This window comes from Anguilla anguilla, chromosome 7 (genome assembly GCF_013347855.1).
Source record: "Anguilla anguilla isolate fAngAng1 chromosome 7, fAngAng1.pri, whole genome shotgun sequence".
NCBI lineage: Eukaryota > Metazoa > Chordata > Actinopteri > Anguilliformes > Anguillidae > Anguilla > Anguilla anguilla.
This window is the reverse complement of record NC_049207.1, coordinates 52805420-52832087: the sequence shown is the minus strand read 5'-3', so window position 1 is coordinate 52832087 and position 26668 is coordinate 52805420. Positions and strand designations below refer to the sequence as shown.

General features: G+C 47.8%; 1 protein-coding gene across 10 annotated transcripts in view; it reads left to right on the top strand.

Moving 5' to 3' along the window:
• Positions 1-26668, top strand: part of mtus1a (microtubule associated tumor suppressor 1a) — a 50709-nt gene that overhangs the window by 6283 nt on the left and 17758 nt on the right. For 4 of the 10 annotated variants that reach the window (XM_035426682.1, XM_035426683.1, XM_035426685.1 and 1 more), the window contains exons 2-6: positions 4274-6236; positions 7249-7456; positions 10502-10663; positions 13371-13511; positions 15595-15702. In XM_035426682.1, coding sequence (XP_035282573.1) covers positions 4458-6236; positions 7249-7456; positions 10502-10663; positions 13371-13511; positions 15595-15702 — 2398 coding nt within the window. In that variant the 5' untranslated portion in view covers positions 4274-4457. Of the gene's footprint in view, positions 1-4273; positions 6237-7248; positions 7457-10501; positions 10664-12027; positions 12273-13370; positions 13512-15594; positions 15703-19930; positions 20485-26668 lie in introns of those variants that run through there. The other 6 variants (XM_035426684.1, XM_035426686.1, XM_035426688.1 and 3 more) reach the window with 6 other exon arrangements.

Here is a 26668-nt window from a genome sequence, read left to right as displayed (position 1 = left end):
AGGATAAACCGGTGATTGAGCTGTCATTTGAATATATTCTGTTTACTGTAAACTGAGATTGTGTTCTCATGGTGAGGCTGCAACACTTATCACAGGTTGAAACCATATCAATTTCAGACTTATGTCAGTAACCTTTGAATTGGCATAGTCCGAGAGTCATTTCTTGTATGCAGACATATCTTTAAATCCTGTATGTTCATAGTTAATGTTAATTAAGTATTTAGCTATAAATTCTGGATAGAATAACTTGGTTGAATGCTAATGGAAAAAGACAATGTTGGCTGAAAACTTGTCTGGCACATTTTTAATAACCTTTAAACTTTTGGACAATGTGCAAAGAACATATTTTAAAAAATATTTTCCTCCTGTTACACCACAAGCATTGATAGACTGGCATTTATTTCAGAGATACATGTGAATGGTGTCTTGCACTGGTGTAATGCTGGGATAAACTGCACATAAAATGTCTGTCGTGACTCATTTGTTCTTTGTGTCAGTAGTTTAGAAATTAAGAGCACACCAGAGTCCAATGTGTAGTTGGGTTAAGCATTAATTCAGCGTGGATGTTGTTTCTTTAAATGCTCGGCCCGGGGTTGCAGGAGTCTGACTGTACATGACTAAGCATACTCTCCGTTTCCGTGGGAACCCTTCAGTCAGCCAGGGTGATGCATTGTTGCCGTGCCGTTTCAGCCAACAATTTCATCAAACGTCAAATGAAAAACATCTCGGATTTCTTTACTTGCTTAGTTTATATTGAGGTTATGTGTCAGTTTGTACAATGCAATGATATTTTTCTAAGAATCTCTATTTTTGGTGGTGGCATCAGGTTTTTTCCCCCCTTCCTTTTCTCTTGTTTATAGAAACCAATATTTGCTCTGTTTGTATGCGGCAAAAATAAAATGCGTGAAACCCAAGTTTGGATATGTAAACTGTTGTCTGATTTGAAAGACTTAAATGGAACCTTTTTCTCTGTGTGTTACCACAGGCTCTAAAGGATAGCTAAAAGAAAATTCCTATACAAGCTGGGATGTTACATGCATTTTGCTAAGAGAGGGGAGTACAGGCTGTTCATAGCTCATATTCCTGAATCATTAGAAGTTAAACGTCCTGACACTTCAGAATCCAAAAGATTCTTTGTTTTTCAGCAACACACAATGTAACATTGCTGTATGAAGCAGGGGAAATTCCCTCGGTGCTGGATAGCTTAGGCTATATGGAGATAAGATTTCACACTGGACCGTCTTAACTCTAGCCGTGCAAAGTTGAACTTCCCACGGGCAGTTTTGTATGAATTGTGAAAATTGGTTTTTGGGGCTAAGAATTAAATTATTCTGAAACAGCTCAATATTTCAAATGTGTGTTCGAGGTGTTGTAATTTTTTACAAGAGCTTTCCAAACTTTGCTTGTGACCGCACAGGAATTCATTGGTGGGAGTTTGATTTAATGCCGTCAAAGTTAAGACCTTTCTTTTGGGCCAGATTAAAAACTTTCACCTACCCAGTAATCACCAATAATTACCATGCGTATAGTAGAGATTCTGGAGTTCATCCAAGAGCCCTCACACCGACATGAAAGTCGTAATTGGTGGCAAATGTGAAGGCTCTATTATTTTCATAACTTTGATTTTTTTTTTTGTCTTTCCCCTCGATGTTTGCATAACAACAGCACATAACAGTACAGCAGTTATGCCGAAATGATTTGATCACAATGAAGGGAAAATTTGTGCTTTTGAGTGCCCGATGTCAGCTCAAAATGAAATGTTTTTAAGACTTGGTGGATGGCTCCAAAGATTGTTGTGAACATGATCACTTCTGGCGCATCGATGTGATCACGTCTTTCCTGGATGTTTTTGTGTGGTTCGATCCTCAACTCTTGACATATTGACAAAGGCCGTTGTTTTGTCAGCCATCTTATCAGCTGTTATCAGTGGTCATTTTCCCTTTTCGCTCAAAGGGACTTTGCTTCTTATATTTCCAGCTCAATGGACGCCTGAAGTTAAGAGGTAGTGACTGTGCTGGAGTATGGAAAATTCCAGAAGAGCCCTGTTGTGACTCTGCTCCATTATAACCATTAGGCTGGTGGATAATGATGTTTAAATGTACCATCCTTTCACACGAAACCCCTGCAAAAATACTGGTTTTCTTTCCCAAAATCTACTAAAAGGTTGTTCTTTTGTGCGACTGTATTCTGCGCTCTAAGAAAAGAGCTGGACGAGACTGTTTAAAACATTCCTCCGTCTTATTGCACTTGACAGGAGTGCAGCAAAGCATATAGAGCTTTTCTTCTAACAATCGAGAGTTATGCTGAATTACCCAGTGCCCCGAGGAGACAGCCATGTCTGTAAGGAGAACAGGCACTGCTTTGAGTTGTGGGAAATAAAGGGGGGGCATTGATCGTCTATGATTACAGTTGAGTCTGTCTCAAAACTTTAATCGCACTTTCTAATTTTTCACTTTCTTTGACTGTGCAGGCATTTTAAGATTTGTAGCGGCCCGAGGGAATTTGCGTTGGAGAATATTGTACTATTACTGCTAATGCAAGTGAAATGTTTCCATTTGCTTCTAACTCTGAACGTTTTACAACAGGGGCCTAATGATGGACACTAGCACGGTACAGGATTAATTGGGGTTTGTGGATCTTGGCACAGCTCAGGCGTTTGTGTGCTGATACTTTGCTTGTCATCTGTGGCCACAACAATGAGGTGTTTGTCTAAGAGGGTGTAGTGGCCTTTGTGGTCCAGTCTCCATCGCGGAGCTAATGCAAACACAGCGGTGGCCGGCGGGACGGTTTGGTTCACACAGTCGGCCCTGGAGAAGCCCTGCTGCTCTCGGGGTGGACGCTGCTCCTCGCTCGTGCCGGACGCTGACGGGACGTCCCGGCCCAGTTTGAGAGGGCTTGGCTGCTCGTGTGTGTGCAGTGGTTGCCCCGCATTAACTCACATCTGCAGTCAGCACTGGGCATTCGGGCACTGCAGAGGGGCGGAGCCATTAGTCTTTGTTTACACACACACACACATGCACACACGCTCTCCCTCTCTCACACACACACACACACACACATGCACGCACACGCACGCACACACAAACTCTCTCACACACATTCACACATGCACGCACACACATGGCATGTATATGCGCGCACACACAAGCACAATGTAAATTCTTATTTTTCTGAGGTCAGCATCTCGCGCGTAGAGGAATGCTGGATGTGCATTTGTGCAGTGCGGAGGGTAGCAGTGTCACCTGTCATTTACTCTGCTCCTGTCTGTCCACTATCATGTGCCATAGCAGAAATCGCACCCTGATCCCACTATCAGTAACTAATTCATTTTTAATAAAGGTGCCGGTGCAGACTCTACCTGCCCCTCTGTGTCTCCTATGTCCATTAACAATTCAGCACGGTATCGTAGCACAGTAGAACTCATTAGTTTAAGACTAGAGCAAACTGGATACGTAGAACTTGATACGACAGGCCGCAAATAACTGGATGCAATATTCAAACGCAGCCTTTCCCTCTTCATGCTGCTGCACCTTTGCTTGGCATTGCGACGGTACGGAAACGCACATGTAGAGGCTGTTTGCTGTGTGCGGTGATTCTTGAACAATGTGCTCGCTGTTTTGCCCAAACACAGAGTGCTGAGTGTGCAGTTTGCTCAAAGGCCATTTGTCCCAGGGGAATGTTTTTAATACCTGCAGCCCGATTAATGCTCCCCTTTCCAGGTTGTTCGCGCTCGACTCATGTAAATATTATGCATTAGACTCAATGTATTGCAAAAATATAATATTCTGTCTCCAGAAGACTTAGCCTAAGTTTTATTTAGTATTCTTAATGCTGAAGGTACTGCAGTTTGACCGGTGGTTTGCCGTTTGCGTTTAAATGAAATTTGAAATTGATGAAAACTTCCCTGCTGTGACCCCTGAACATTTCCACGTCTGTGGCGCGGCTGCCCGATGCCGCTAACTCAGAATGGCTTTGGCAGAGGTAATGGCTTTAACAGCGCAGTCCTTAAAAATAAAAAAAATGAGAAATTTAGTGGCCGTAGGTCTGGGTCAGTAAATTATAGGCAAGCCACAAGCCACCTCATGCCATACCCTTGATTTAAAAGCAACTCCCACTGCATACTATAAAAACATGTCTGTTTTTTTCATTAATATTCTTTAGGGGGAGGGGCAGGGTATACCACCTTGTGTGTCAGAGAAAAAATACCTGCTAATGAGTTTTTTTTTTTTTTCTTTTTTTTTTTTTCCCAGTGCCGCCCCCCCCCCCCCCCCAGATGGCTTTGTTACTTGGCGGTGCTGAATCTGGAATTATTAAAGACCAGTTGTTCCTCATGTTCAAAACGCTGAAGTGAAGACCACCCAAGCAATGCAGTAGTAGGGCCTCCATATGTCCGAAGCCCTCCTACCCTAAAGTAACATTCAAAATAAATTTTAAAATAAAAGAAACTTTGTCTCAGAATGAGCGTACGCAGAGCAGGTGGGCAGAACCGCGCCCACGCTAAGGCCGTGGGGGTCGTGACTCGCTCCATGCGCCTCCTGCTGGACACGGACGACCAGAACGGAAACAAGGTGGCGAGCGGCAGCGACAAGGCCTCCTCCCCGGAGTCCACACGGAGCAGCAGCAGCCTGAGCAGCAGCGGCGGGAGCAGCGGCGGGAGCAGCCGGCAGAGCCCCGCCGACGTGGAGATGCTCGACTGCTGCCTCGGCAAGGAGGCCGTCCCCCTGACCAATGAGGGCTTCGGCCCCGCCCCTTTTCACGGCTCGGGGTGTGGCCAGGACGAGGGGATTACGCGCCTGGAGTCCGGCGGCCAGCCCACGTCCCTGTACCTGGACACCAAGCCCGACAACTGGAACGACAACCTCGCCTTGGCGATGACCGGTCTCCAAGACGACGCCCGCCGCGGCGAGGGCAGCGACCGGAGCGCGGACGCCTCTCCCGACTCCGCCGTGAGCGAGGGCGGCGGCGGCGGCGAGCCCGCCGTCCCGTCCCGCCGCAGCTCCTGCGACGGCCGGGTCTCCTCCGCGTCCGTCAGCTCCGGGGAGACGGCGCTGAGGAGCGACGGCGTCGGCCTGAGCGATTCGGGGAGCGACGGGCCCCCGAGCGCCTCCCTCCTCGGGGGGTCCCCCGCCCCGACTTCGGCGCCCGGCGACATCGGCGCGTCGTCGATCGCGCTGCCCGACGTCTGCGAGGGCCTGCGAGACAGAACGCCGAAGGCTGGCGCGTCGGGCGAGGACGTCGGTTCCCAGGGCGGCGGTGTTGCCCTTTTCCCTCGGCCGAGCGGCGAGGACACGTATTTGGCCATCGACGAAAGTCCGCCGGGTCCGCCGTGCGAAGCGCAGGCGAAGGAGGGCCGGTCGACGGGCGCTGCTGAGCAGGAGTGCTCCTCCCCCGCGCCGCTGTGCAGGACCTACGTGGAGGCGGAGCCGCTGCAGTGCAGCTCTGGCGCGTGCACCCCCGTAGGGGGCGGGACCTTTTTGGTGCTTGGCTCGGAGGACTCGGACACGAGCTGCGGGGCGCAGACCTCCACCCCGGTGCAGGGCTCGGCCGAGAACAAGACCTTCTGCCTCCCGCCCCCGTCCCAGTCGCCGTGCCGGGGTGACCGTGGCAACGTGGGCAGCCCCGCCGCTCGCCCCCCGAAAGGGCGGCCGCGTCCCCCCGTCCCGCCGTCGCCCGCGGCCTCCAGGCCGCCCGCGTCCGCGGCCCACCGGCGCGCCAAAACGGTCCCGACCAGGTTCCCGCAGCCCGACCTCAAGAACGTCAAGCCGAAAGTCATGTCCCGGCCAACCACCCCGCTAAGGGTGTCCAACCTCGCTCGGGTGGCGACCACCCCCGGCAAACCCGCTCCGGCCAATCAGAACGCCCCCGCTGGTTCGCCTGCCCAGAGAAAAGGGGAAGCGGGCGACGGGGGTAAAAGACTTGGGACATCCTTAAACTCAAACAAGGGGGTGACTCAGAAGTCCAGGCCACGCAGACGTTCGGAGTGCGATTCTGCTGTAAGGCCGCGGAGGGACAGCCTGCTCTCCTCCGCGCAGAGGGACACGGCGAACAGGGGCGGCTCTTCTGCCAGTAACGTGACTTTCGACACCCTCGTGCCCCCGTCTGAGCCTGGGCGACGGAAGACGCCGGTTCAGGGGGCCGACACCCCGGGCGGGACGGTCCGACCCTCTGAGGCCGATTCGCGGGAGAATGGGACCCCAGCAGAACGCTGTGCAGAGAACCAGGAAGTCGGTTCGGCTGTAAGTAAATTGGTGCATCTATATATCGACCGCTGTGCTTTAAGTGACCTCTGCTCCAGTCTTATCAGCAGGTTTATTTGAAGATTGCTTCACCTCATGTTGTGGAGGGATTTCTTTAACCAGGTTTTCTACTGCTGATTTAGCTTGGAGTATACATTTTATTTTAACAAAAAAAGTGACTTAAAAAAAGTTTTAATTTCAAGTTTGGGTTTTTATTGCTAAGCTTTGTAGGTTTGTTTGCTTCTGGTATTTTTTCTGTATTTTATATAGCATTGCCAAGCCTGTCAAAATCCTAAAACTGAAGACCAGAAGGTAGTTTGTAGAATTTACCTGATTTTTAATACATTTCTACACAGCACTGTGACAACAGATATTGAAGTGAATGACTATGAAGTAACTTTGCACATTTCATTTCCTCAATTGGCTGCATAGCCTTTTTAAACTTAAGGTTAACATTTAAGCTAAACATTTATGACTTCCTTAAAAGTGAAATGTGAAAACAAGTGTACGAATTGGCAGGGCCCAATGTTCTTTTGAAACAAACAAAGGAAACAAGCTGTTGATTTTATGAGGAATAGGTTTATGCTTGCATAATTGGTGGGGTAGGGTGCGGTGCGGTGGGGTGTGGGGGTGGGTGCTGCTTTATACCAAACGAAAACATTTCATGCGTTCCCCCTCCTGTGTAATTGCTCCTTTGAAAGTATGAGTGAGATGACGACACTCTGCTAACCGCCCCCAAATACGCTCCATGTGCGCAGAGTGTTTACAGAAGAAGGGGGGGAGTAGAGAGGGGGGGAGAGAAAAAAAAATTTTTTTGGCTGGAACCTCCAGTATCCTGAGGGGAATGTGGTACAATAGCAAGTCGGTTGAGAGCTCGGCTGAGTTTTTTTCTTTCCCCCTCCCGTTCGCATTGTGGAGCTCGGTTATGGCCAACACCATACTCAGTTTCGGGAATGTGGGCTTGAGGCTGCTGCCGTGGGACGCTGTGTGTGAAACGGGCTACTGCTTGCAGGCGGCGGCGGACGGGGCGGACGGGGGGCGAGGCAAACTTGGACCGAGGCCATCCCCCGGTGGAGCGAGAGGCTCCTCGTCCTCCAGAGCGCCGGCCGCAGACCAGAGAGCGCCGGCCCCCGCACCCAAACCCGCCGCTTCCAGCAAAGATGGCCGAGTCTCCGGCGGCATGTCAGTCTCACGGGCCAGGCATACCGCCGCCGCTGCCGGTGAGTAAACGCTGCTCCCGCCGCTCCCGCCGCTCCTCCGTGCGCCTCTCAGACGCTCCGCGCCCGCGCCGCCGCCGTCTCTTCCTCTGAAGCGGCTGCTCTCTGTCAGCACGGGAGCGTCCGCACGCACTTCGTTTTGCTGTTGCTGTTGGTTTTTTTTTCTTCCCCCCCCCTCATAACTTTGAGGTTGCTCTCTCGACTGCTGCCATTCGTACAGCTTTAGACCCTTCTGTTATTTTTTAAACGTCTGCAGCCGAGTGTGTAGTTTCTCTCTTTTTTGGAGGTTGTTATTGAAACTGTTCTGCAGTCTCTGCAGCAGGGACGCAGTCACTGCAGCACGGGGGGAGAAAAAAAAAAAAAAAGAATTCCTCGGATATTCCGGACCTCTGCCTGCACGCAGACACAGGATAAGGGCAGCGAGGAATCCTCCTTTTCCAGCCGTGACACGGCGGCGCGGCTGTGCGTGCATAACCGGAGCTTTAGCCTCCGCTGCAGCGACGGGGAGGAAGATCTGCCTCCGCACAGCGCTGTTATGTAACAGACACTTCTACTACACAGCATGTTCTGATGCAGCACAGACCGCTCCGTGCTTGCGAGGTGCGTGTTTTAAAAAAAAACGTTAGAAATGTTTATTTTTGTTTCCCAAATTAATGATTAAAACGATTTGGTACTGGTCTGCGGAGCTGCCAGCAGGATCAAACTTAGTTTTACATTTCCCCCCCACCACTGAGACGCAGCTTAAGGAACAGACAGCTTTATTTTCCCCACATTAAGTTACCTTTTTACAAAGAGCCACTTGTTTGAGGAAAGCTGAAACCGATGTGCGTTGGCTGTGAGCACAGCTCTGAGTCTGGGACTGAAAGGTTGAGGCATTGAGCACAGGCAGCATGCATTCAACCCTAAACAACAGCCTGATCCCCAAAGCTCCCAGCCTGTATGTGCCCTTTGACCCCTCACCTTTGCCCCGAATGGATCTGCTTCGCTCTTCTGTTGAAACAGGCTCCGCTCCCTGTTATCGCTTTCAGAAAGCCAGGGCATTTTCTGACAAACATGCTCCGGTATCCTTCCTTTTTTTTTATTGTAAAAACTAATTCAAAGCTCCAGTCCTTAATTCTCGTGGGCTGAGTTTACATACTTTGACTGCACTCCCCACTCTCCTTGGCTAAGCATTTGTTTGCATTGCTCAGGCTAACTGGAGAAAGGCACGTGTGAGTCTGTTGTGTAAGAGGAAAATGTGTTGACCAGAAAAATGGCCAGAATACAAATCAAAACCAGACGTGAGTGAATGCACATCTTCATACGTGTCATAGAAAATGTATATTTTGAGTTGTTGGTTAATTTTCTGTAGTTACTGAATAACTATTAAAGTTCACCTTGAGAGGGCCGTGCTTTAATCCATGTCCATTCCAGTTACCTGCAGGCACTTTGTCAGGTGCTGTAATTCAGAGTGCGCAGGCAGGTTTCCGCAATATGAATTGCATTCCTGGACAGACCTGTTACCCTGCAGTACCAGATCTCACCATGAGAGGGCGTGCGTTCGGAGGGCTTGCTAATCTCCGTGCCGCAGCCTTCCTCTCCCTGATGAGTCGAGCGCCTGTCCCGGGCTCCTCTGCGGTCACTCGTGTACTTCCTTCGCCCTGTCATTCCCCAGGGGATGTGGTGATAAAACACGCCCCCTCCTGCATCGCCTGTCCGCACGTAGAGGGACTTATCGGGCCAGGGCTCCTAATGGGACACAGAGTGTGGTAATGGAAAAACCGGGGGGGAGGTAAAGGATGTTGTAAAGACTATTGCAGAAATTCACAGTATGAGCGCAATGTCTCTACCCAAACGGGAGAGTAGCCTCTGTGTCCTTGGGTTTCTGAAACCAGTGAAATGTTGCAGGGTTTTTTTTTTTTTAATGATACCTGGCACCAGCCTTAATTTATTCAGAATGTGTTATAAATTATTTGGATTTAATGGGATTATCCTCTGCCCATGGTGATTACAGATTATCATCAGTCATCCAGAATAGTCTCATAATAACTGAAAACTGTTCCAGTTGCTTATGTAGAAGGTCTGTACTTGATTTCCTGTTTTTCCAGCAGGTGCTCTGTGTGTTTTGAGAAATTTTTCTTTTCCGAGCTTTGTGCTGGGGGGGTGCAGTCCTGCAAAAGTGTCATGCTCACATTTGCACTGATCTGATTGGGCCTTTTTATTCACGAAATGCACTTGGGCGATGAAGACGCAGCTGAAATGATAAATCCAGCAACGCACAATGTCTCATTTGCAGCCCATTTAGTTTAAATGCGCGGTATTATCTGTAAATGCTCCATTTGCTTTGCAGTGAAGCCTCAAACTGTTCCTGCTGTAGGCTCCTGTTTTATTTTATTATATTTCTTTCCTCCCTGCAGCTGTAAAAATGTTCTGATGAACCTCCGTTCCGATCGAAACACGGCTCATTTTGCGAAAGGCGGGTGTTTTTACACAGCGCGTCGGGTCAGAGTTGGACAGTCGTGGTGACTGAGGTCCTCTCTGCAGGAAGCCGTCTCTGTGCTCACGACCCTGATGTTGCTACAGCTGTTCCACAGGGAGGATATGGGGAGTGGGGGCTGTGTCCCAAACCTATTGAGGGGAACATCCTTTGACCGCCCCCCCCCCCCCCACCCCCACCCCCCCACAACGGCGGTCTCTTTCCTGCCTCAGCCTCCTGAAACGATCTCGCTGGAGCTGTATGCACTGTGCACTTACTGTACGTCGCTTTGGATAAAAGCGTCTACCAAATTAATGTAACGTGATGTAATGGATCTGTTGATTCCGCGAAGATGCCAGTTGCCTAAGTGGGAGAGGGCGCGGTCTCCATCGGGAGCATGCCCAGTCCTGCTTTGAGAATTTTACGCATGACCTAACGCGACGACGGTTGTGTTTACGTTAATCCTCCTCTCCTTCGCCCCCCGCGGCGGCGGCGACCTGGCGCGTGCATCCGTTGCTGATAAATGAATGTTTCTTGGATGCCGCCGCCGCCTCCTGGGCCGACCGGTTTGTGACGCCGTTTGTGTCCCGCAGGAAGTCAGAAAGCGAGACTGACGGAGAGGCCGTCGGTCGCCCCCGGCGCCAAACCCACCCTGGGCCCGGGTGTGGCCCTGCCGCGGTCCGCGGGCGTGTCCAGGCTGCCCGTGAAGGCCCAGGACCACGGCGAGCCGGGTCCGGCCACAGGCGGCGCACAAGGTGGGTAGCCTGTCTGTACAGGAGAAACCAGCGCTCTGCATGCACAGTGTATGTGGGTTCCGTCCGCTACCTCTTCTTTATTGCATAAATGCGATTTGCGGTCGAATGGTTACTGCACAGGGATCCCGCAGGAGAGAGCGTGTTGTGCATGGTGGTGAATGTGGATCAGGTTTTGGGTGACCTCATTCAGAGAGGGGGCGGTCCCGTTCCTCCTCCGACCCTAAGCCTGGCACCTCTTGGCGCTCTTCTGGTGCCGTGCGTGCGACTCCTTGCCAAAGCAGGCCCATCCAGTTCTGAGTTTAACTGCGGCGGTAACTCTGTCCTGTCTGCACATGCACAGCGACCGTTTTTAAATCGCGAATGTCGAGTCCCCCCCCCCCCCCCCCAATACCTGGGCTCTCGGCTAGCGGCTGTGGAACAGCGGTGACTCTGCACGTCAGTTCAAAGGTCACAGCTGGCTAATGTAAGCAGAGATTATTCTGTGCACTCGACCTACATTTCATGGCAAATTGACTTTGCTGAACCTGAGGCTCAGAATTAAATCTCCGCTGGTATTATATCTATTTTTTTAAACCCATTTTTGCAAATACAGACTCTGATGGGAGTGCTTTTGATTTAGCTTGATTATGCAGCAGTACTATAGCAGAAGGAAAAATGGGGGCTGTCTTATTCCCTTAATTTTATACTAAGCAGTGAAACTGATGCGTGCAATAATGAGCATAAAGTCTAGAGAGTGCCTCCCTGCTGAAGGATATTGCACAGGCTCGTCATACATTTTTAAAGTCATAGGGAATCTGGAATTTCAGGTTTTTTGGAATATTTGGGAGCATTTATCGTCATTATTTTTGGCCTGATCTTGATAGTAAGCCTCTTAGTCATGTCTAAAGCCAGATGGCTTATGTCAAAACTTGGCGGCGGGGGGGGGGGGGGGGGGGGGGGGGGGGGGGGGGGGGGGGGGGGGAATTTTAATCCATTCACTAAATTACATTTCTCACTTCCAAAAATGGATGAGGAATATTTGGGGTGTAATGGGGTTTTTGGTCTCAGTAAAGGCCCTTGTTTCTGAAGAAGCAGCGCGTGGCACAATGGACCCCTTTCTTCCAGCATCTTCAGCTCCGCGCCGCTCTCCCATTGGCCAAGGAGCACGCTGCCTTTGTGTTCGTTCCCCTCCCTGCACGCGGGTGTCTGGGAGGGGAGGGTGGGAGGGAGGGTTTGTTCCACTCTAGTTCACTGAGTGGAGGCAGAGAGAAGAGAGGGGGGAGAGAGCACAGAGAACATGGCCGCGATACCCTCGTAGCGCTTTTGTTTGTTGTTTTTCCGTTTTTATTCATTTTTTGGGGCCCTTCTCCAACCCCCCCCCCGCGCGCGTTTCGCCCCATGTCCGCTCCCGGTGGACTGCGGAGCTGCACCTACACGGAGCTCGCGGCGCACCTTTTCGCCAACTCCACCCTCGGCCCGCACGGCGGCAGCGGCGGCGGCGGCGGTGGCAGCGCAGGCACCCCCTGTGACCTGACTCTGCTCACATGCCTGCTAATCGCGTCCTATCGCTTCTGCATCATCCCTCTGCTGGCCGCTTTCAACGGGAAAGCCAGAGTCCAGCTGTGGAAAAGTAAGTTTGACTTTGAAAGGGGGGGGGGAGTAATAATAGTAATAATAATACTAATAATAGCTGGTGTTTTTTTCCTGCATCCGATCCGATGCGCTTCTGAAATGCAGCGTGCGCTCTGGGTTCAGGGTGTGCTCGCAGCGTGCTCATTGTTGTTGATGCGAGCTCGGATGTTCCTCTGGCGTATGAATGAAACGGCTCGCTCTCCGCCGCGGTTTCCCCCCCGAAGCATTCCTGCGAAGCGCTCCTGTCCTGTTCGCTGGTATTACTCATTTTTACGAGGCTGTAGAAACCTGCAGGGGAGGCTTTTGGCCGCGCGCTCGGTTGAGTTATCCTCGTTAAAATGCGTCGGCGTTTAAAGGCTGTTCTGAGGGGACATGCGAGCTGCTTGCTTACATGAAGGTGGCTTTTGTGTGCAGTGAAATTATTCCCTCAAAAGGCTTTAATCTGCAGGGTAAACATGTACTGGTGATTGATTTTAAACACAAAGGCTTTTTGCCAACCGTGATTTGAGGGTGTTCAATTCAAATGTAAATGTATCATATGCAATAGTCCTTTTGAAATCTCAGCCGTTTGAATTTAATTGTACATCTGGTTTTTAATTTCTGTAGCTAGAGTAAAATGGATTTTTCACATTTGTTAGTTATTGCACCTTGTGTGTGCCCACAGGCACCATTATGTTCGGATACAATTGCAGTTTTGGAAGTATTCCTACTACAAGTTTAATCTTCTCCACTGCCCCATATCCGGTGATACTGACTCCCTCATCTGCCATAATGACTTTATGAGCTGCTCGTTCTCCTCTCGTTAGTTTTATTCATTAATTCTTGTGAAACTGATCCAGTCTTTTCGGGCGGCAGCATAGTATAATGGGTAAGGAACTGGACTTGTAACCTAAAGGTGACCGGTTCAATTCCCAGGAAGGACACTGCCGTTGTACGTTGCCCTGAGCAAGGTACTTAACCCGCATTGCTTTAGTGTATATCCAGCTGTATAAATGGATGCAATCTAAATGCTATTTAAAAGTTGTGTAAGTTGCCCTGGATAAGAGTGTCTGCCAAATGGCTGGAATGTAATGGAATGGAATGTCTTTTGCATCAGCAGCTTCGGTTCCTGCCAGTGGCGGTAAGGCGGGTCCTGGGCCCCCAGCCCCTCGGCATGCTGGGAAACCGCCCATCACCAAGACCACCGGGGGCGTGAGAGTCGTCGTCCAGTCTCCTCAGAGGAAGGCCCTCGCTGCAGGTAAGGAGCTGGGGGGTCTCTGACCTCGCCTCAGATCGACCTATGACTGTGCTCCACCCCCCCACCCCCTCCCACCTCGCCTCAGATCGGTCTGTGACTGTGCTTTCCCCAAAACCCCACACCCCCCCATTCCCCCCAACAACCCTCAGTTTGACCACTAAAAACCACACTGCACAGCACAATGGAAAATCCATACCATATGACCCATGTTTCCATGCTGTTATAGTATAGTTATTTTTTGAGTGAACTGTGGAAATGATGCACTGTGTGTATGTAGAGTTAAGAGGCCAATGTTGCTTCTTACTTGAAGTGATTTTTTTTTTTTTTGGTTTTTATTTTTCTTCTCCTCCCTCCAAGAAACTATTTCTCAATTCCCGTCTGACCTTATAAATGATGTAATTACTTTCTGAGTCCCTTTCGCGCCAGCCAGCAGTGTTACTATTTCATAATATTTACAGAAGTTTAGCTGCCTCTCTTTTATCACGCTTTGTGAAATGTTCCCAGTTGTGCAGTTTGCTTCCAGTATACTGTTGAATGGAACAGATTAAATAGAGATTGAAAATAGACAAACGATCGCCAACAGTCAATTTCCTGATCATAGTTTAAAATCAAATGATTGTATTGTGTTTGTTTGCACAGTGTGAATAAGGTTTTAGTGTTATCTGTGGAAATGATTCTCCCCTATGTGTACAGTGTTTGAGTACAGCATTTATAATTTAGCATCCACTCTGTTCAGTGCTTATAGCTGCTTTATTGCTACTTTGTGGTTATTGTGTGGTTAAGATTCAATGTTTCTGGTCTCCGAACGGTCAGAAATGCCATTTGTTTTGGAGTGCTCTATGCACTTGGACCGTACGGCTTGCCTGTTTACTACAAGCAGTGACCAAGGGCCTCATTTATCTTTGCTTCTGTAAATATTACACAAATATATGGTGTAATGCACCAACTTTGTGTTCATTAAGTTTTGAGTTTTTAATCCATTGTGCACATTACCAGTACACAGAGGTGTATTGTCAGCATTGACATTTGTGGTGTTTGCATTTAGATGTCCTTTTAAAGCGTACTGTAGCATTCACGCCGCCGCTAACCAGAAACAAAGAACAGATGGAGTAATGAAGGAGAAGGAGAGCCTTCTGAAATATAAATAACTGTGTCCAAACGCTGCAGTGGTGGTGTGTGTAGGGGGTTGGGGCGAGAGGCAGGGGGGTGGGGGTAGAGGAGGGCTGGCTTCAGGGACACAGTTCAAAATAAGGCAAAAATCACTGCTTGGCTAAACATGACTGGCACTGTTACTGCACAGCCACTTCTGGGAAGTGAACCCAAGGAGATTGTATGTAAGCCTGCTTGCTTATACATCACATAAGTCACTGATCTCCACTTTGGCTTGTTTTGGCTTGGTATTCCACATGTCGCTTTTTACAGTTCTTCATACTGTTATTTCCTAATGTTCCCTGTGGTTCAATTTTTATATTGTAATTTGGAAGAATATGGGTGTTCCATCGACAACTTCATGTCCTACAGCTTTTTTTCTAGATTGATTGATACTAATATTATAAGCATCTTGTTAGGTCTGCTTTTACTTTGTATCTCATCTGTTAAATAGAAACTAAAATTAATAACCAGATATTGAATGACAATGTTTTTTTCCCTGGGAAACAATAATGTGGTTTGGCTCCGCACATAAGGCCAATGCTGTAATAGTCCAAGATTTAATGCACTGATATTCTCTGGTAGATGATATAATAAAACGGATCAGATCTCGCCAGGGCATGCCTTCATACAGTGATGTTGATTAAATTAAACCCTCCCCTCCCACTGATTGGTCACACAGCACAAACAATCATGATGCCCAAATCAAATGCCCTTTGTATCTGTCAACATCTTTCTACCCCCTCTGCCCTAACCCATGCATAGCATTCGTTTGATAGTTATCCAAGTTTAAGCGAGCTAAGCTCAGCGTGCTACAGTAAGCGGTGGCGTTGACTCCTCACAGGGACCAGACCGCATCGTTCTCACTCGTTTAATGGGACGGTCCATCGCCGAACCTTCATGGAATCTGTCCTGTTCCCTCTCGTTGTGCCAGGAGTGAAGAATGCGGCTGTAACGAGCCAGACGCCCTCGAAGTCCGCGGCGAGCCCGCTGCACCGGGCCGGGTCCGGAAGGTTCCAGCGGCCGGCCACGGCTCCTCCAGGTACGCGGGTGTGAGCGGGAATGAGCGAGGCTGGAGCTGAAGTTCTGTCCGCTGGCCTTATTTACCGAGCCGTGCTCTCGTTCGGCAGGCTAATGGCCGTCTGACCGCAGTACCTGCCTGTCTGTGATCTGGCTTTCTTCCCTCAGCGCTGTTTCACTCTCTAATCTCTAACCGGCCTTCACGCAAACCTCTACCTCCCTGTAAACAAACGAGTCCCTGGATGAGCCGTCAGTCCTTTAATTACAACTTCAGACTGAGAGAGTGGAGGGCAGACATTTGGCTTCCATATACTGCTTTTCTCTCACTGAAATTGAGATTCCCTGTGACAGCATTGCCACCTGCAAAAAGCTTTTCCCCTAATGGTACTACTGACAAAACTAACTTGATGATCCTTTAGAATTTGTGCTCTCAGTAGTCATAGACCCAGGGGGACTGGATGTGATGCCAGTGATCTATGCGCATGGTATTAAAACGCATCCACAGCTTGTGAGGAAGTTCTACTGCTCACATCTGTCAGTGCCTGCAGTACCGTGGAGCTGCGCGCTGAAATGTAACGCTGTAACACACGGCGTGTTGACCCCGCCCCTCTTCATGCCCGTTCAGCGGTGCAGTCTGCCCATAAACGCCCACTCAGCACCGCGGCCGCGTGCCGCAGCGACCGAGGCCCGTCCGTCACGGACCTGTCAGGGACGGCGGCCGCCGCGATCCCGCCGGATTGTAGCCGTAGCCCAGAGCATCGCTGCGCTGAGCAGCTTCTCAGCCTGTCCCTCGTATAAGCGTGTATAACAGTCACTCACTATGAGATGCTCAGGGTTGGGTTACATTCACTCTGCTGCAGTCAATGGAACATGATGTTTTATGTAGTAATTGGAACATGATGTTTTATGTAGTCACTGGAACATGATGTTTTATGTGGTCACTGGAACATGATGTTTTGTGTAGTCAATGGAACATGATGTTTTATGTAGTCAATGGAACATGGTGTTTTATGTAGAACTAAAGCACTCCTACAGATGCGTATTGTAAAATGGAACTGCTCCCGGGTAAACATGTCGTTTCTATTTAGCCTGCCGTAACATTACATGGTCTATTGTGACGAATGCATGGAGAGTGACTGACCTCGTTTTACGCTTCTACTGTTGTAGGGTGAATGAATGCTCTTTAATATTAAGGTGCCTTTGTGAGTAATCTGTCCTCAGTGAGTAATCTGGAGTAATCTCAGTTCTAGTGCACGAATAAAACTCCAGGAACTATCAAATTCTTCTGATGCTATCATTGCACGATGAATTATTTGGGGAAAATATATCCATATATTTAGATTAGCGTACTTGACTCTGACTTTAGGCTGCTGTGTCATACACTAGTAGTACAAATGGTGTTCATATGTGCATTTAAATATTTAATCCTGAGAGCAGCTTCAAAATGCCTGGTCTTTTAAAGTGGCACTAAATGTACATGTAAAAAATACTTTTTGAAAGTGAAAGTTGGCTGTATTTCAGACCTTTTTATGTTTCGGACCACATGCTAATCTAAAGCATTGAAGTTGACATCCATTTGGAGAAGCCTTGATTTGAATTTGAATATTTCTATGATTTGGTTGGGCTCTAACAGATGTGACTCATGGGTGGCCGATGTGCTCATTGGCCAACGCGTGTAGCTGCACACCAGGCCTCGGCTGTTAAAGCAAGAGCTGAACCGAGGAGGGCACTTAAACTGCGGAATAGGCCTGCTGTCGTTCAGCTAAAATGGCCAGTTACTTTTACCTGTCCTTTTGGACATAATCACAAGGGTGCCTTGGAAACCAGCCATTTGTTCAACTTTTATCGCAGTTCTGTTTTTGCCACATTACGGAACTTCCATTTTGTTTCACCCCCTTAGCTTAGTCTCAGATTTTAAAGTACAGAGAACAGAAGTCCAGGGCACTCATAACCACCCAGCATTTGTAGTTATTTAATTTATATTTCCTCTGGCAACTCAGCAGCAAAAAAAAACGTATTTAAATTTTTTTTTTTTTTACATAATGCAAGTGTCTTGTATTATGTGCCTTGAAGTCATTTTCAAATATATTTTTATTTTTATATCCCTTGTAATGTAGGTTTTAGCATTGTAGAATATAGGTGTTGATATTAAGAAAACAGACTTGTGTTCCTTACAAGGAACAAAAATTAATTGCTGGGTCTTAGGAGGATATGCATTTGCTTTAGTTACTGGCACATTGTATTCCCCTGTTAGCTGTGCTGTTGGGTGGTTTGTCTCTGTGGATGGCTCAGGTGGATTGCTGTTGTCTTAAAGCTCAATCTCACTAAAGCTCCTCGTGTTCTGCCTCAGTGCCTGTGTCTGACTGTTACCGTTAGTCTCCTCCAGCGCGCACTCACTTGCTTTGTGTGAGAAGCGGCTGCTAGGACATGGCTGTGTGATTGAGTGGTCATTTTTCATTGGCTGTGTTGCTGATGGGCCGTTTTTCATTGGCTGTGTTGCTGAGCAGCCATTTTTCATTGGCTGGTGGTTGAGTGGTCTTTTTATTGGTTTGTGGTTGAGTAGTTGTTTTTCATTGGTTGATAGAAGTCCTCATCAGCCTAGTTCATGAAATCCAATGCTGAACACTGGTATACTGGTGAAAACAGTCATACTGGAGACCAGCTGCTAAGTTCTGGAGGTTCCTTGGGGTAATCTTCACCTGTCTTATAATCTGAACCGTTTAGCCAGTGTGCAAATTTAAACAAGAATGGAGGCTGGTGAGAACCCATTCATATTTGGTTCCAAAATCATTCTGTGCATTATTGCCTGCCTAGTACACTATCAGCACTGTGTAAGATTACACATAATTTAACTATTTATTGTTTTGTTCTCACTTGTACAGCAAGGAGAGAAATCTCTCCAAAATATATGTGTCATGAAGGTGTAGGCAAGCGTCCAAATTTTTTTGCTCTGAAGAAGGGGGTTACTTTCTGTTCTCTTGTCTGTCAAAATATCCATTCCAGCAGAATTCTGCACACTCTGGTGCTTTTCTTTCAGAGTGGTTATTTTAGACGCTGTGATTGGCCCCCTTGTCTGGCACTTTGAGACGCATGACGTCTTGCAGCCCACACGTTTCTCCGCATGTGCTTCCTGTAAACATAACTGCACTTAGGACATAATTACGGCCGGGGCGGGGGGGGGCGGGGGGACGAGGCCTGCCGTGGTGTGCTGGCGTCGTGAACGCAACGCGAGGAGGCCGTCCGCCGTCCCCTGTGGGAGTCTGGAGCATTCCAGCATGTTCCGCCGCACAGGAGCCAATACAAAGAGCCAATGGTCAATACTCGGCTATTGTTGTCAGGGCTTCATCGTACAGTCCTTTCTCTATGATTTCCTTAACAGGCAGTTCATTGTGCTATGCAAGTGTGTGCGTGCGCGCATGTGCGTGTGTGCGCGAGCCTAGTGCGAACACTAAATATCAATTAGCCATATTCTATTTGAAAGATCCACAATTATGTACGCAACTGGTTTTAAATTCCGTATTTCAACATTCCATATCAATACAGGACGTGGAATAAGTGAATATAGCATCACTGTATTGCTAATTATGGTGGTAATATGAATAGAAAGGTGATGCTAAATCACCATGTGCTGGCTGTGCCTGTGAGCCGTGTTAGCCTAGCCTGCCTGCTCTGGGCCACCGTATGGCTGGAGCCTGATTGCAGGTTTGGATCGCCCTTCTCTCAGCTCGCTTAATATAGCCATTTCAGCGCCATTCCGCATTCTTCATTAGGAGCAGTACCTTTAACATTCTGCCCCCCCCCCATCACAAACAAAAAACCGTGGGTTGATCTGGACCAGTCTCACTCACGCAAGCCATTTTGTGAAACCATGTATCTCATAAATATTAAGATACAGGTTTTTTTTTTTTACCCTCCCCCCTTTTTTTTGTTCCTCAAAGGCATTTGTGTTCTTTAATTCACACCGGCTCTCTAGAGATTTTATCTGCACTGATGAGATGACACACAACGTCTGTTGTGAGGAGGACAATGCGCGCTGTGGCACAGCGGTGTGTGTATTATGGCCGCCTTTCCCTCCATAGTGTTGTCAGGAATAACCTTGTGATGAACCGTCGCTGCCTCTCCCTCTCTCTCCCTCTTTCTCGCTCGGTGTGGAGAGCGAGCGAGCGAGCCCATGTCAGGCCCCGCCCCCTCCCGGCTCTGCGCGCTGCCCCTCCCCCCTCCCCTCCTCCCCCATGCCCTGCATCCCTCAGTGTGCCGTCGGCTCAGGGATGCTGCTGAGCTTTGTCTGGGTGTGAGTGCCCGTACAGCCGCGTCGACCGTGCGGATTAGCCCTCGCCACCCCCCCCATCACATCTGTCACTACCCGTCCCGCCGGAGACGTCCCCCCTTTTTGGACGAGAGCCGCCGGTTTTTCGTCGCGTGGAAGGAGCGCTGTGATGGTGAAGTGAAGGGGAGGGGAGGGGGGAGGGTTGTTTTTGTCACGACTGCCGTTAATTTTCCCTCTCGCTTGCGTGCCTCTCGTTGGATTTCGAGCGGTCTGGGTACCACGTTGCTCTCTACAGCCCCTTGGCATGCGGTAGCTGACCGAGAAAGGCGCCTTTTCGACTTTTTGCGTTTGACGAGAGGGCGGCGACGGTGGGTGGGGTGGTGGGGGGGCAGCGTCCCGCATCCTTGATTTTCGAAATGTTATGGTCTCCGAAATTCTCCCTGTCCAACATCCACGTGAAGCTGACGGCGAAGGGTCTGCTCCGGAACCTTCAGCTGCTGTCGGGATGCAAGAGGAGCACGGTCGTGTTCCGCTCAGGTCAGTCTCCGGGGGAAACGCCACGAAACGTTCGAGTCCGTGGCCGTCCGCGAGCGTCTTTAATCAGTTTGTGCGTTTGGTCGTAATCCTGAGCGGTTTCTCCTCAGCAGAAGCGGCAGCCTTTCAAGCCGACGTTCCCGCTGAGTCCTTTGCGCAGAAGGCACATTTGCATATCATAAAAACGCAAATTGAAGGCTGTTAATTTTTATTAAAATGTGGTGATCGTGTTGTACCTGAGTGAAAATGAAATTGTACATGTTGTGTTTTTCCTCAAAAAATGTAATTATAGGATGTTTTTTTTCCCCTTCCTCCCGTCTGCCTACTGTAGCCGTTGATCGTGTTTGTACTCCATCTTACTGGTTTAGAAACCTACTTCTCTGGTCAGAGCGTGAAATGTAGGTTAGTCAGGCTTCAGTCGCTGGGGTTGAAGCAAGGATGCTCACTCGTTTGAGAACATTGTTCTGACAGGAAAATTCCCTCAGACATTTATGAGCACCGAGGGCTGTTCTTTTCACACACTTTCCTGTGGCAAGTTATTTTTAGAAGGCTAGACGGAGAGAAGAACAGGGTTTGAACTCCATTACTAGCATGGTACTTCTTACAGTCTCACCGTAGTGCTGAAGGGCTTTCATCCAAACTCAAGGTTCAGAGGAACATTTGAGTTCATGCTGAAAGGTTAAATGATGAATTTAATAGATGTTATAGAATAATTGGCTCATGATTAATGATGATTAACCAGAATGTGTAATGTAAGTGGAATCATGTGGTGTCATAATTGATTCCTTGGTATGGGTATTAAAACAGGCTGATTAGCAATTAAGCTTCCTTGTTGACAAAAAAAAGTATCATATGGAGATCAGTTACTGTTGTCCATCTGTACCCCTTTTTACCAAAAGGCTGGCTATACAGTAAATTGCATTAAATTGTTGAAATAAAGCTTTTCAAAAGTTATGTCACATGTTAGTATTGTGGCCACTTAAAAAATTTTAAGATTCCGAGGCGGCATCCATTTCAGGTTATAAATTCATTATACACACTGTTTTTAGTTGCCAGTGGGGCTAGCCTGGATTTACATTTTCAAGTTTAAGTATCAGATTAAATTGGGGGAAAAAGCGTGTTCACTGGCTGGCAATTAAAGCCACTCTATAAGCCCTGAATTCCGTTTGTCCACATTTGCTGTCAAATGTAGCTACTTAGATGTGTTCTTGCTAATAAGGTTTAATGTAGCTGTTACAAAGTGAGTTTAAATTACGAAACACAGCATATGGTGTGTAGTTTGCTAGATAAAATGGCCAAAGCAAGCCAGAAAATACACTGGGTTTGATCTGTCCTTTTCTTATTCATTGAACCTCAGGTGCGTCTGACTCATACGATGTGACGTTATTTTTTAGTGAGGCTGGAGAATGAGACATTCACATCCCACTGAGCACTTCTGTAAAATGGTTTTTTTGCTCATCATAGTGAATGAGAAATGAGACTTGATACCAGTCAGGGTATTTGTGTTGATGCTTTGTTTTTTTTTTTGAGATATTGATTTTTATTGAAAGTGTGATGCAAGGCATTACTTCTAAAAACAACAAAAATATATAAGCCACTTTGATCACTGCTGTTCGGTGAGATTTGTTGTTTCTGCGTGAAATGGCCTCGTTCCAGACCCGAAGCGTGCGTGCGGGGGGATGTATTGTCTGTGGCGTCCGGCAGTTTCTAAAGTCGGGGTCAGGGAGCGCACGCGTCCTTCCCGCCCCGACCCAGGAGGCCTTGGGCCCGCTCCTCCCCGACCCAGGGGTCCTTGAGACCCGCCCCGACCCAGGAGGCCTTGGGCCCCGCCCCTTATGGAGGGCATTTTATACAGGCAGTGTGTCTACATAAAACAGAGAGCGTGAACATTGCCACTGTATATGTACAAAATTGACTTAATATTTTCTCGTACATAATTATGTATACATATAGTCTGTGGCTGGGGTGGGAAACCTTCCTCCCCATTTCCTGTACTGTCAAAAAAAAGGAAAGAAACTTCTAAAATGAGTCAAGAGTGTGTAATGAAGGGCTGATGTAGAGCTAATCACAGGTTCCTCTCTGGGTGCCATGGCGACGCTTTAATCTGACTGGCTGAGGTTCGGGTCCTCTGGCCCCTCGTGTCGTTGCGCCCCGTGACAGGCGTGTCATTGTGAGGGATCTGTCCGCCATCTGCCCCCGAAACGCCGGGTCCTGGCGGTGCCAGCGTGGGCGGTGCCCGTGTGGGTGTCCGTCCACTGTGAATTAATTTCCTCATTGCGACATCAGCCCAGAGGAATCCAGCCGCTAAAGTTCGGCTCTTTGATCCGAAGACGGACGGAAATGGTTGAACTTCTCTTGTCTGTCGTAGCGGACAGAGGAGAGTCTGTTCTGGACAGCCAGCGTCTGATCCAAACCGTCTTTCATATACACTCCGAATGTGTTTTCTATGTTCATATTTCATATTTCTTCAGTTATGAGCGATTTACTGTTTCCCATTGGTTTATTTATTTACCCGTCACAGATGGAGGAGATGGGAAAGTGTCTGCATGGAAACCACTCTTGCTGCTGAATAATTCACTTGCAGCTTGTGAATTATGAATGTGGATTAGCTCAGGTGAACAGGCATATAGGCACAGGTGCAAAGGCACACGCGACTTTTCCCAAACCACGTCACATGACCTTCACTGGAGCAACTCCCTCCAATTTGCCATTAACAGTACTAGAAGTACCAGTAATTCTCCGCATTTAAGTTAATCCGATGATTGCTCGAACCAGTTTTACAGACGTTTCCTCTGCACACCCTGGGGAATAACAAGCAAGCCACAAATGTGAACCAAATGTTTGCTTTTGATTCTTTGCAACTGAATCTTACATTTTTGGTTTTTGATGTAATTAAGATGGAAGAACAGTAGTTGTCTTTAATATCTGGCATTTTGTGTACTGTGAGTAAGCTCATTGAAATCCCAGTCTTTGTTTTCTAAAGGTCGTTGAGGCACAATGGGGAAAATTGTGTACTTGGAGCACACTTCATTTCTAACATTCTTAAATTTACTGTGCGCTGAATTTTTTTTCTTGTTTGTACTTTTCTAATCCCCAATGTAAGATCCTTCTGTTATATTATCCTCTACTCATATGCGAAGCCCCACCTGTTCTTTACTGAAATTGGGTGAGGACCACCTTTAAACCGCTCACAAGGCTAAATGTGTTCTACGATTATATATTCCTCCATACATAGGGATTACCGTAACGTGATTAAACGGTGGAAATGGAGGAACACTGGTCTATTGTACAGCAATGGCTGTACATAATTGATCCCTCTGTAAACAGCATTGATTTGTGATGGACGGTCCTTTGTACAGTGTAAGGGGATGCAGTGCTTGAGAGTTTACATGCTGTGTCATTGCTTGTCATGTTTCATGGTCATACAAACCTCAGCAAAATTGATGGGCATCCAAATCTGGACTGATCCTGCTTTCATTTTGTTTGAACATTTTGCGATTTAAATCAACCCGTACATAAATTTTCCTTGATTTCTATTTTTTCCCTCATATATTCGTGTGTTGTTGCTGTGGAAACGAGAAGCAGAAGATTTCCATCAGTACTGTGGAGTAAAAGATAAATTCACTCGGTGGTTACAGGGGCGAATTTGGTGAGAAATCAAAACAAATCTCTGAAGCGGTTGGGATGCGTGCTAATTTGGGTGTGAGGCACCGTATCTGTGTAGAGCACTGTGTGCGGGGCCAGCTGCAATGCAGCAGCCACTCACTGTGAACGCTGCTACACGCTGTGGGGTAATTACTTCACTGAGGCGCAGGGCTGCAGCATTGTGTCAGAAACGCTGGCGTTCAGAGGACCGAACTCGTAAATGCTCAGTCCGACCAGCAGGGGGAGCTGTAGCAATGAAGTCTACTCTCAAAACAGCCAGCAGAACGTGTACAAAGGGGGAAACTCTTCATGCTAAAAGCTTCTGTTGATTCTAAAGGGTTTAATGTGAAATGATCCAACAGATTTGTTGATATTAGTGTGTTAGTCTTGGCATGGTTCATGTAGTAACTTTCCCTTTTGGAATGTTTCAGGTTTTTCACATTGGTTTCTCTTTTAAAATGCCCTAGTATTTCTGCATGCACTGATGTGTAAGTGTTTTCATTTTAATGTTGTTGTGTCGATAGAGTGCAGTCTGCAGTGTAGGAGTCAGAAGAGTCAAAAGTATCGCAGGGGCTTTTTTGCTGAATTTAAAGTTCAGAGCAGATGTGATTCCAATGCAGTACATGTTTTTTCCATAATCTAATCTTTCGTAGGAAAAAGCTATTTTATGTCGAACATGTGGTAATGTGTTTGATGTGGATTCTCGTCATTAAACTAGACTCTGTAAAGTATAGGCTATATAACTGTGCGCCACCAGCTTTAAAAATTTAATTCAGGTTGTATGATATTACAAATGATACAAATGCACATCATGGAATATAAAAAGTTTTGTTTGAACTCTAACCTCAGAAGTGCTCTCTCCCCTCAACCCAAATAAATGCTAACAATCAATGTTACGTCCATGTCTTGAAAAATTCAGTGTGTATAAGAACTATGTGGCTTCAAGTTAATGGCTTCATTTTAACTTTGTGGATACTGAACAGAGTCCTCCTCACATTTTGCTGTATCGTACCTACAGTTGGAGCTTCATGAATAATACATGCTGATATATGCAGTTCTCTCTCGTTTAAAGTAATGAAATAAATGCATTAGTGAATCGTTTTAGAGGCCAGATTTCCCCCAGCGTTAAATGTGATCTGATGTTTCATCCGAATGGTATCTGATTGGGGCGTGCCCTGCGATGGAGGGCGGTGCTTGGAATGCGCTGTCAGAATTCTGACACGGTCACATTCTGTTCTCCTCTTGTACTGAACCTTTAGCACCTACACGTGGCTGTCTGTCTGTCTCTGTCTGTCTGTCTGTCTGTCTGTCTGTCTGTCTGTCTGTCTGTCCGTCCGTCTGTCTGTCTGTCTGTCTGATGCACGTCACAGCTGAGCACTTGACGTCTTTGTGCCGGAATCTTCTGTTTTCTCCTCTCTGTCGAGCGTTTGCCCCCCTAATTGTGTCACATGATGTTCTGCATCTGTTATGGTCTGCAGTTGCCCCGTCCTGTTGATAGATAGCCCCTCAGCATGACCATTCTCCCCTTTAATGGGAAGATGTATTTCTTGGCTTCATATTAACCTAATGAATTTAACTTCAGGAGACCACTTTGGCGTCTTTGAATCAGGGTCATTTACATTCTGTTTCTTCATCGTGGCTGAATGTGGAGAAGAGGGAACGTGGACAGAAGTCGTCCGTTGTGTGGCCGTTTCTGTACTTACACTGTTGTGAAAGGAGACTCCTTGTTTCCCGAGCGACGGAGGGCAGAGTTTCTGATTGGCTCTTATGCTCTCGCTGGGAGGCGTGGCCCTTTTTCCGAGTTGGCCCCTCTGAAGCAGAGCTGGAAAAGGAGGGGCTGCTGTGCATTGCCAAATTTAACTGCTTCATACACACAGTGATTCTGCTACAGACTCATGTTTGCAGGCTTCTGAGCAACCGTTTACACTGCATTGATTTCCAGGAGCGTGCTCGTAACCAGGAGTGTGCACACACACAACCAGGAGTGTGCACACACATAAGCAGGAGCTTGCACATGTATAATCAGGACCATGCACATAACCAGGAGCATGCACATAACCAGGAGCATGCACATAACCAGGAGCATGCACATAACCAGGTGCTTGTTCATAAGCACAGTTCAGATCTTTCGTGAGGCTGTGTAGGTGGCCTCAGTCAAGTGACTCATGCTCAGTTATTTCTGGGGGAAGAGCGCATTCCTCAGTCCTCTGGTGAGCGGTATCTGAAGCAGCGTTAAGCGTCTCTTAAATGTCAGAGCCAGAAACCGTAGCCACAGAATTAGCTACACGAGGAGTCCACTGCCAGATGGAGATTAAGAAACCTGACGTGCAGGGTGCGAACCTTTTTTAAATGTCTTCCCCCCCCCCACCCCACCCCACCCCACCAGTTTTCCATTTCGGTTTTGCCAGATGTCTGTCTAAACAAAGTCCAATTATGAGCGCAATGTGAACGAATGCTGTCGAAAGGGGATTGGCAACATATATATGGCTCATTAATGTGGAATTTTAGCGATGCGTCGGCTCCGCCTCTCTCTGAGCGCGTG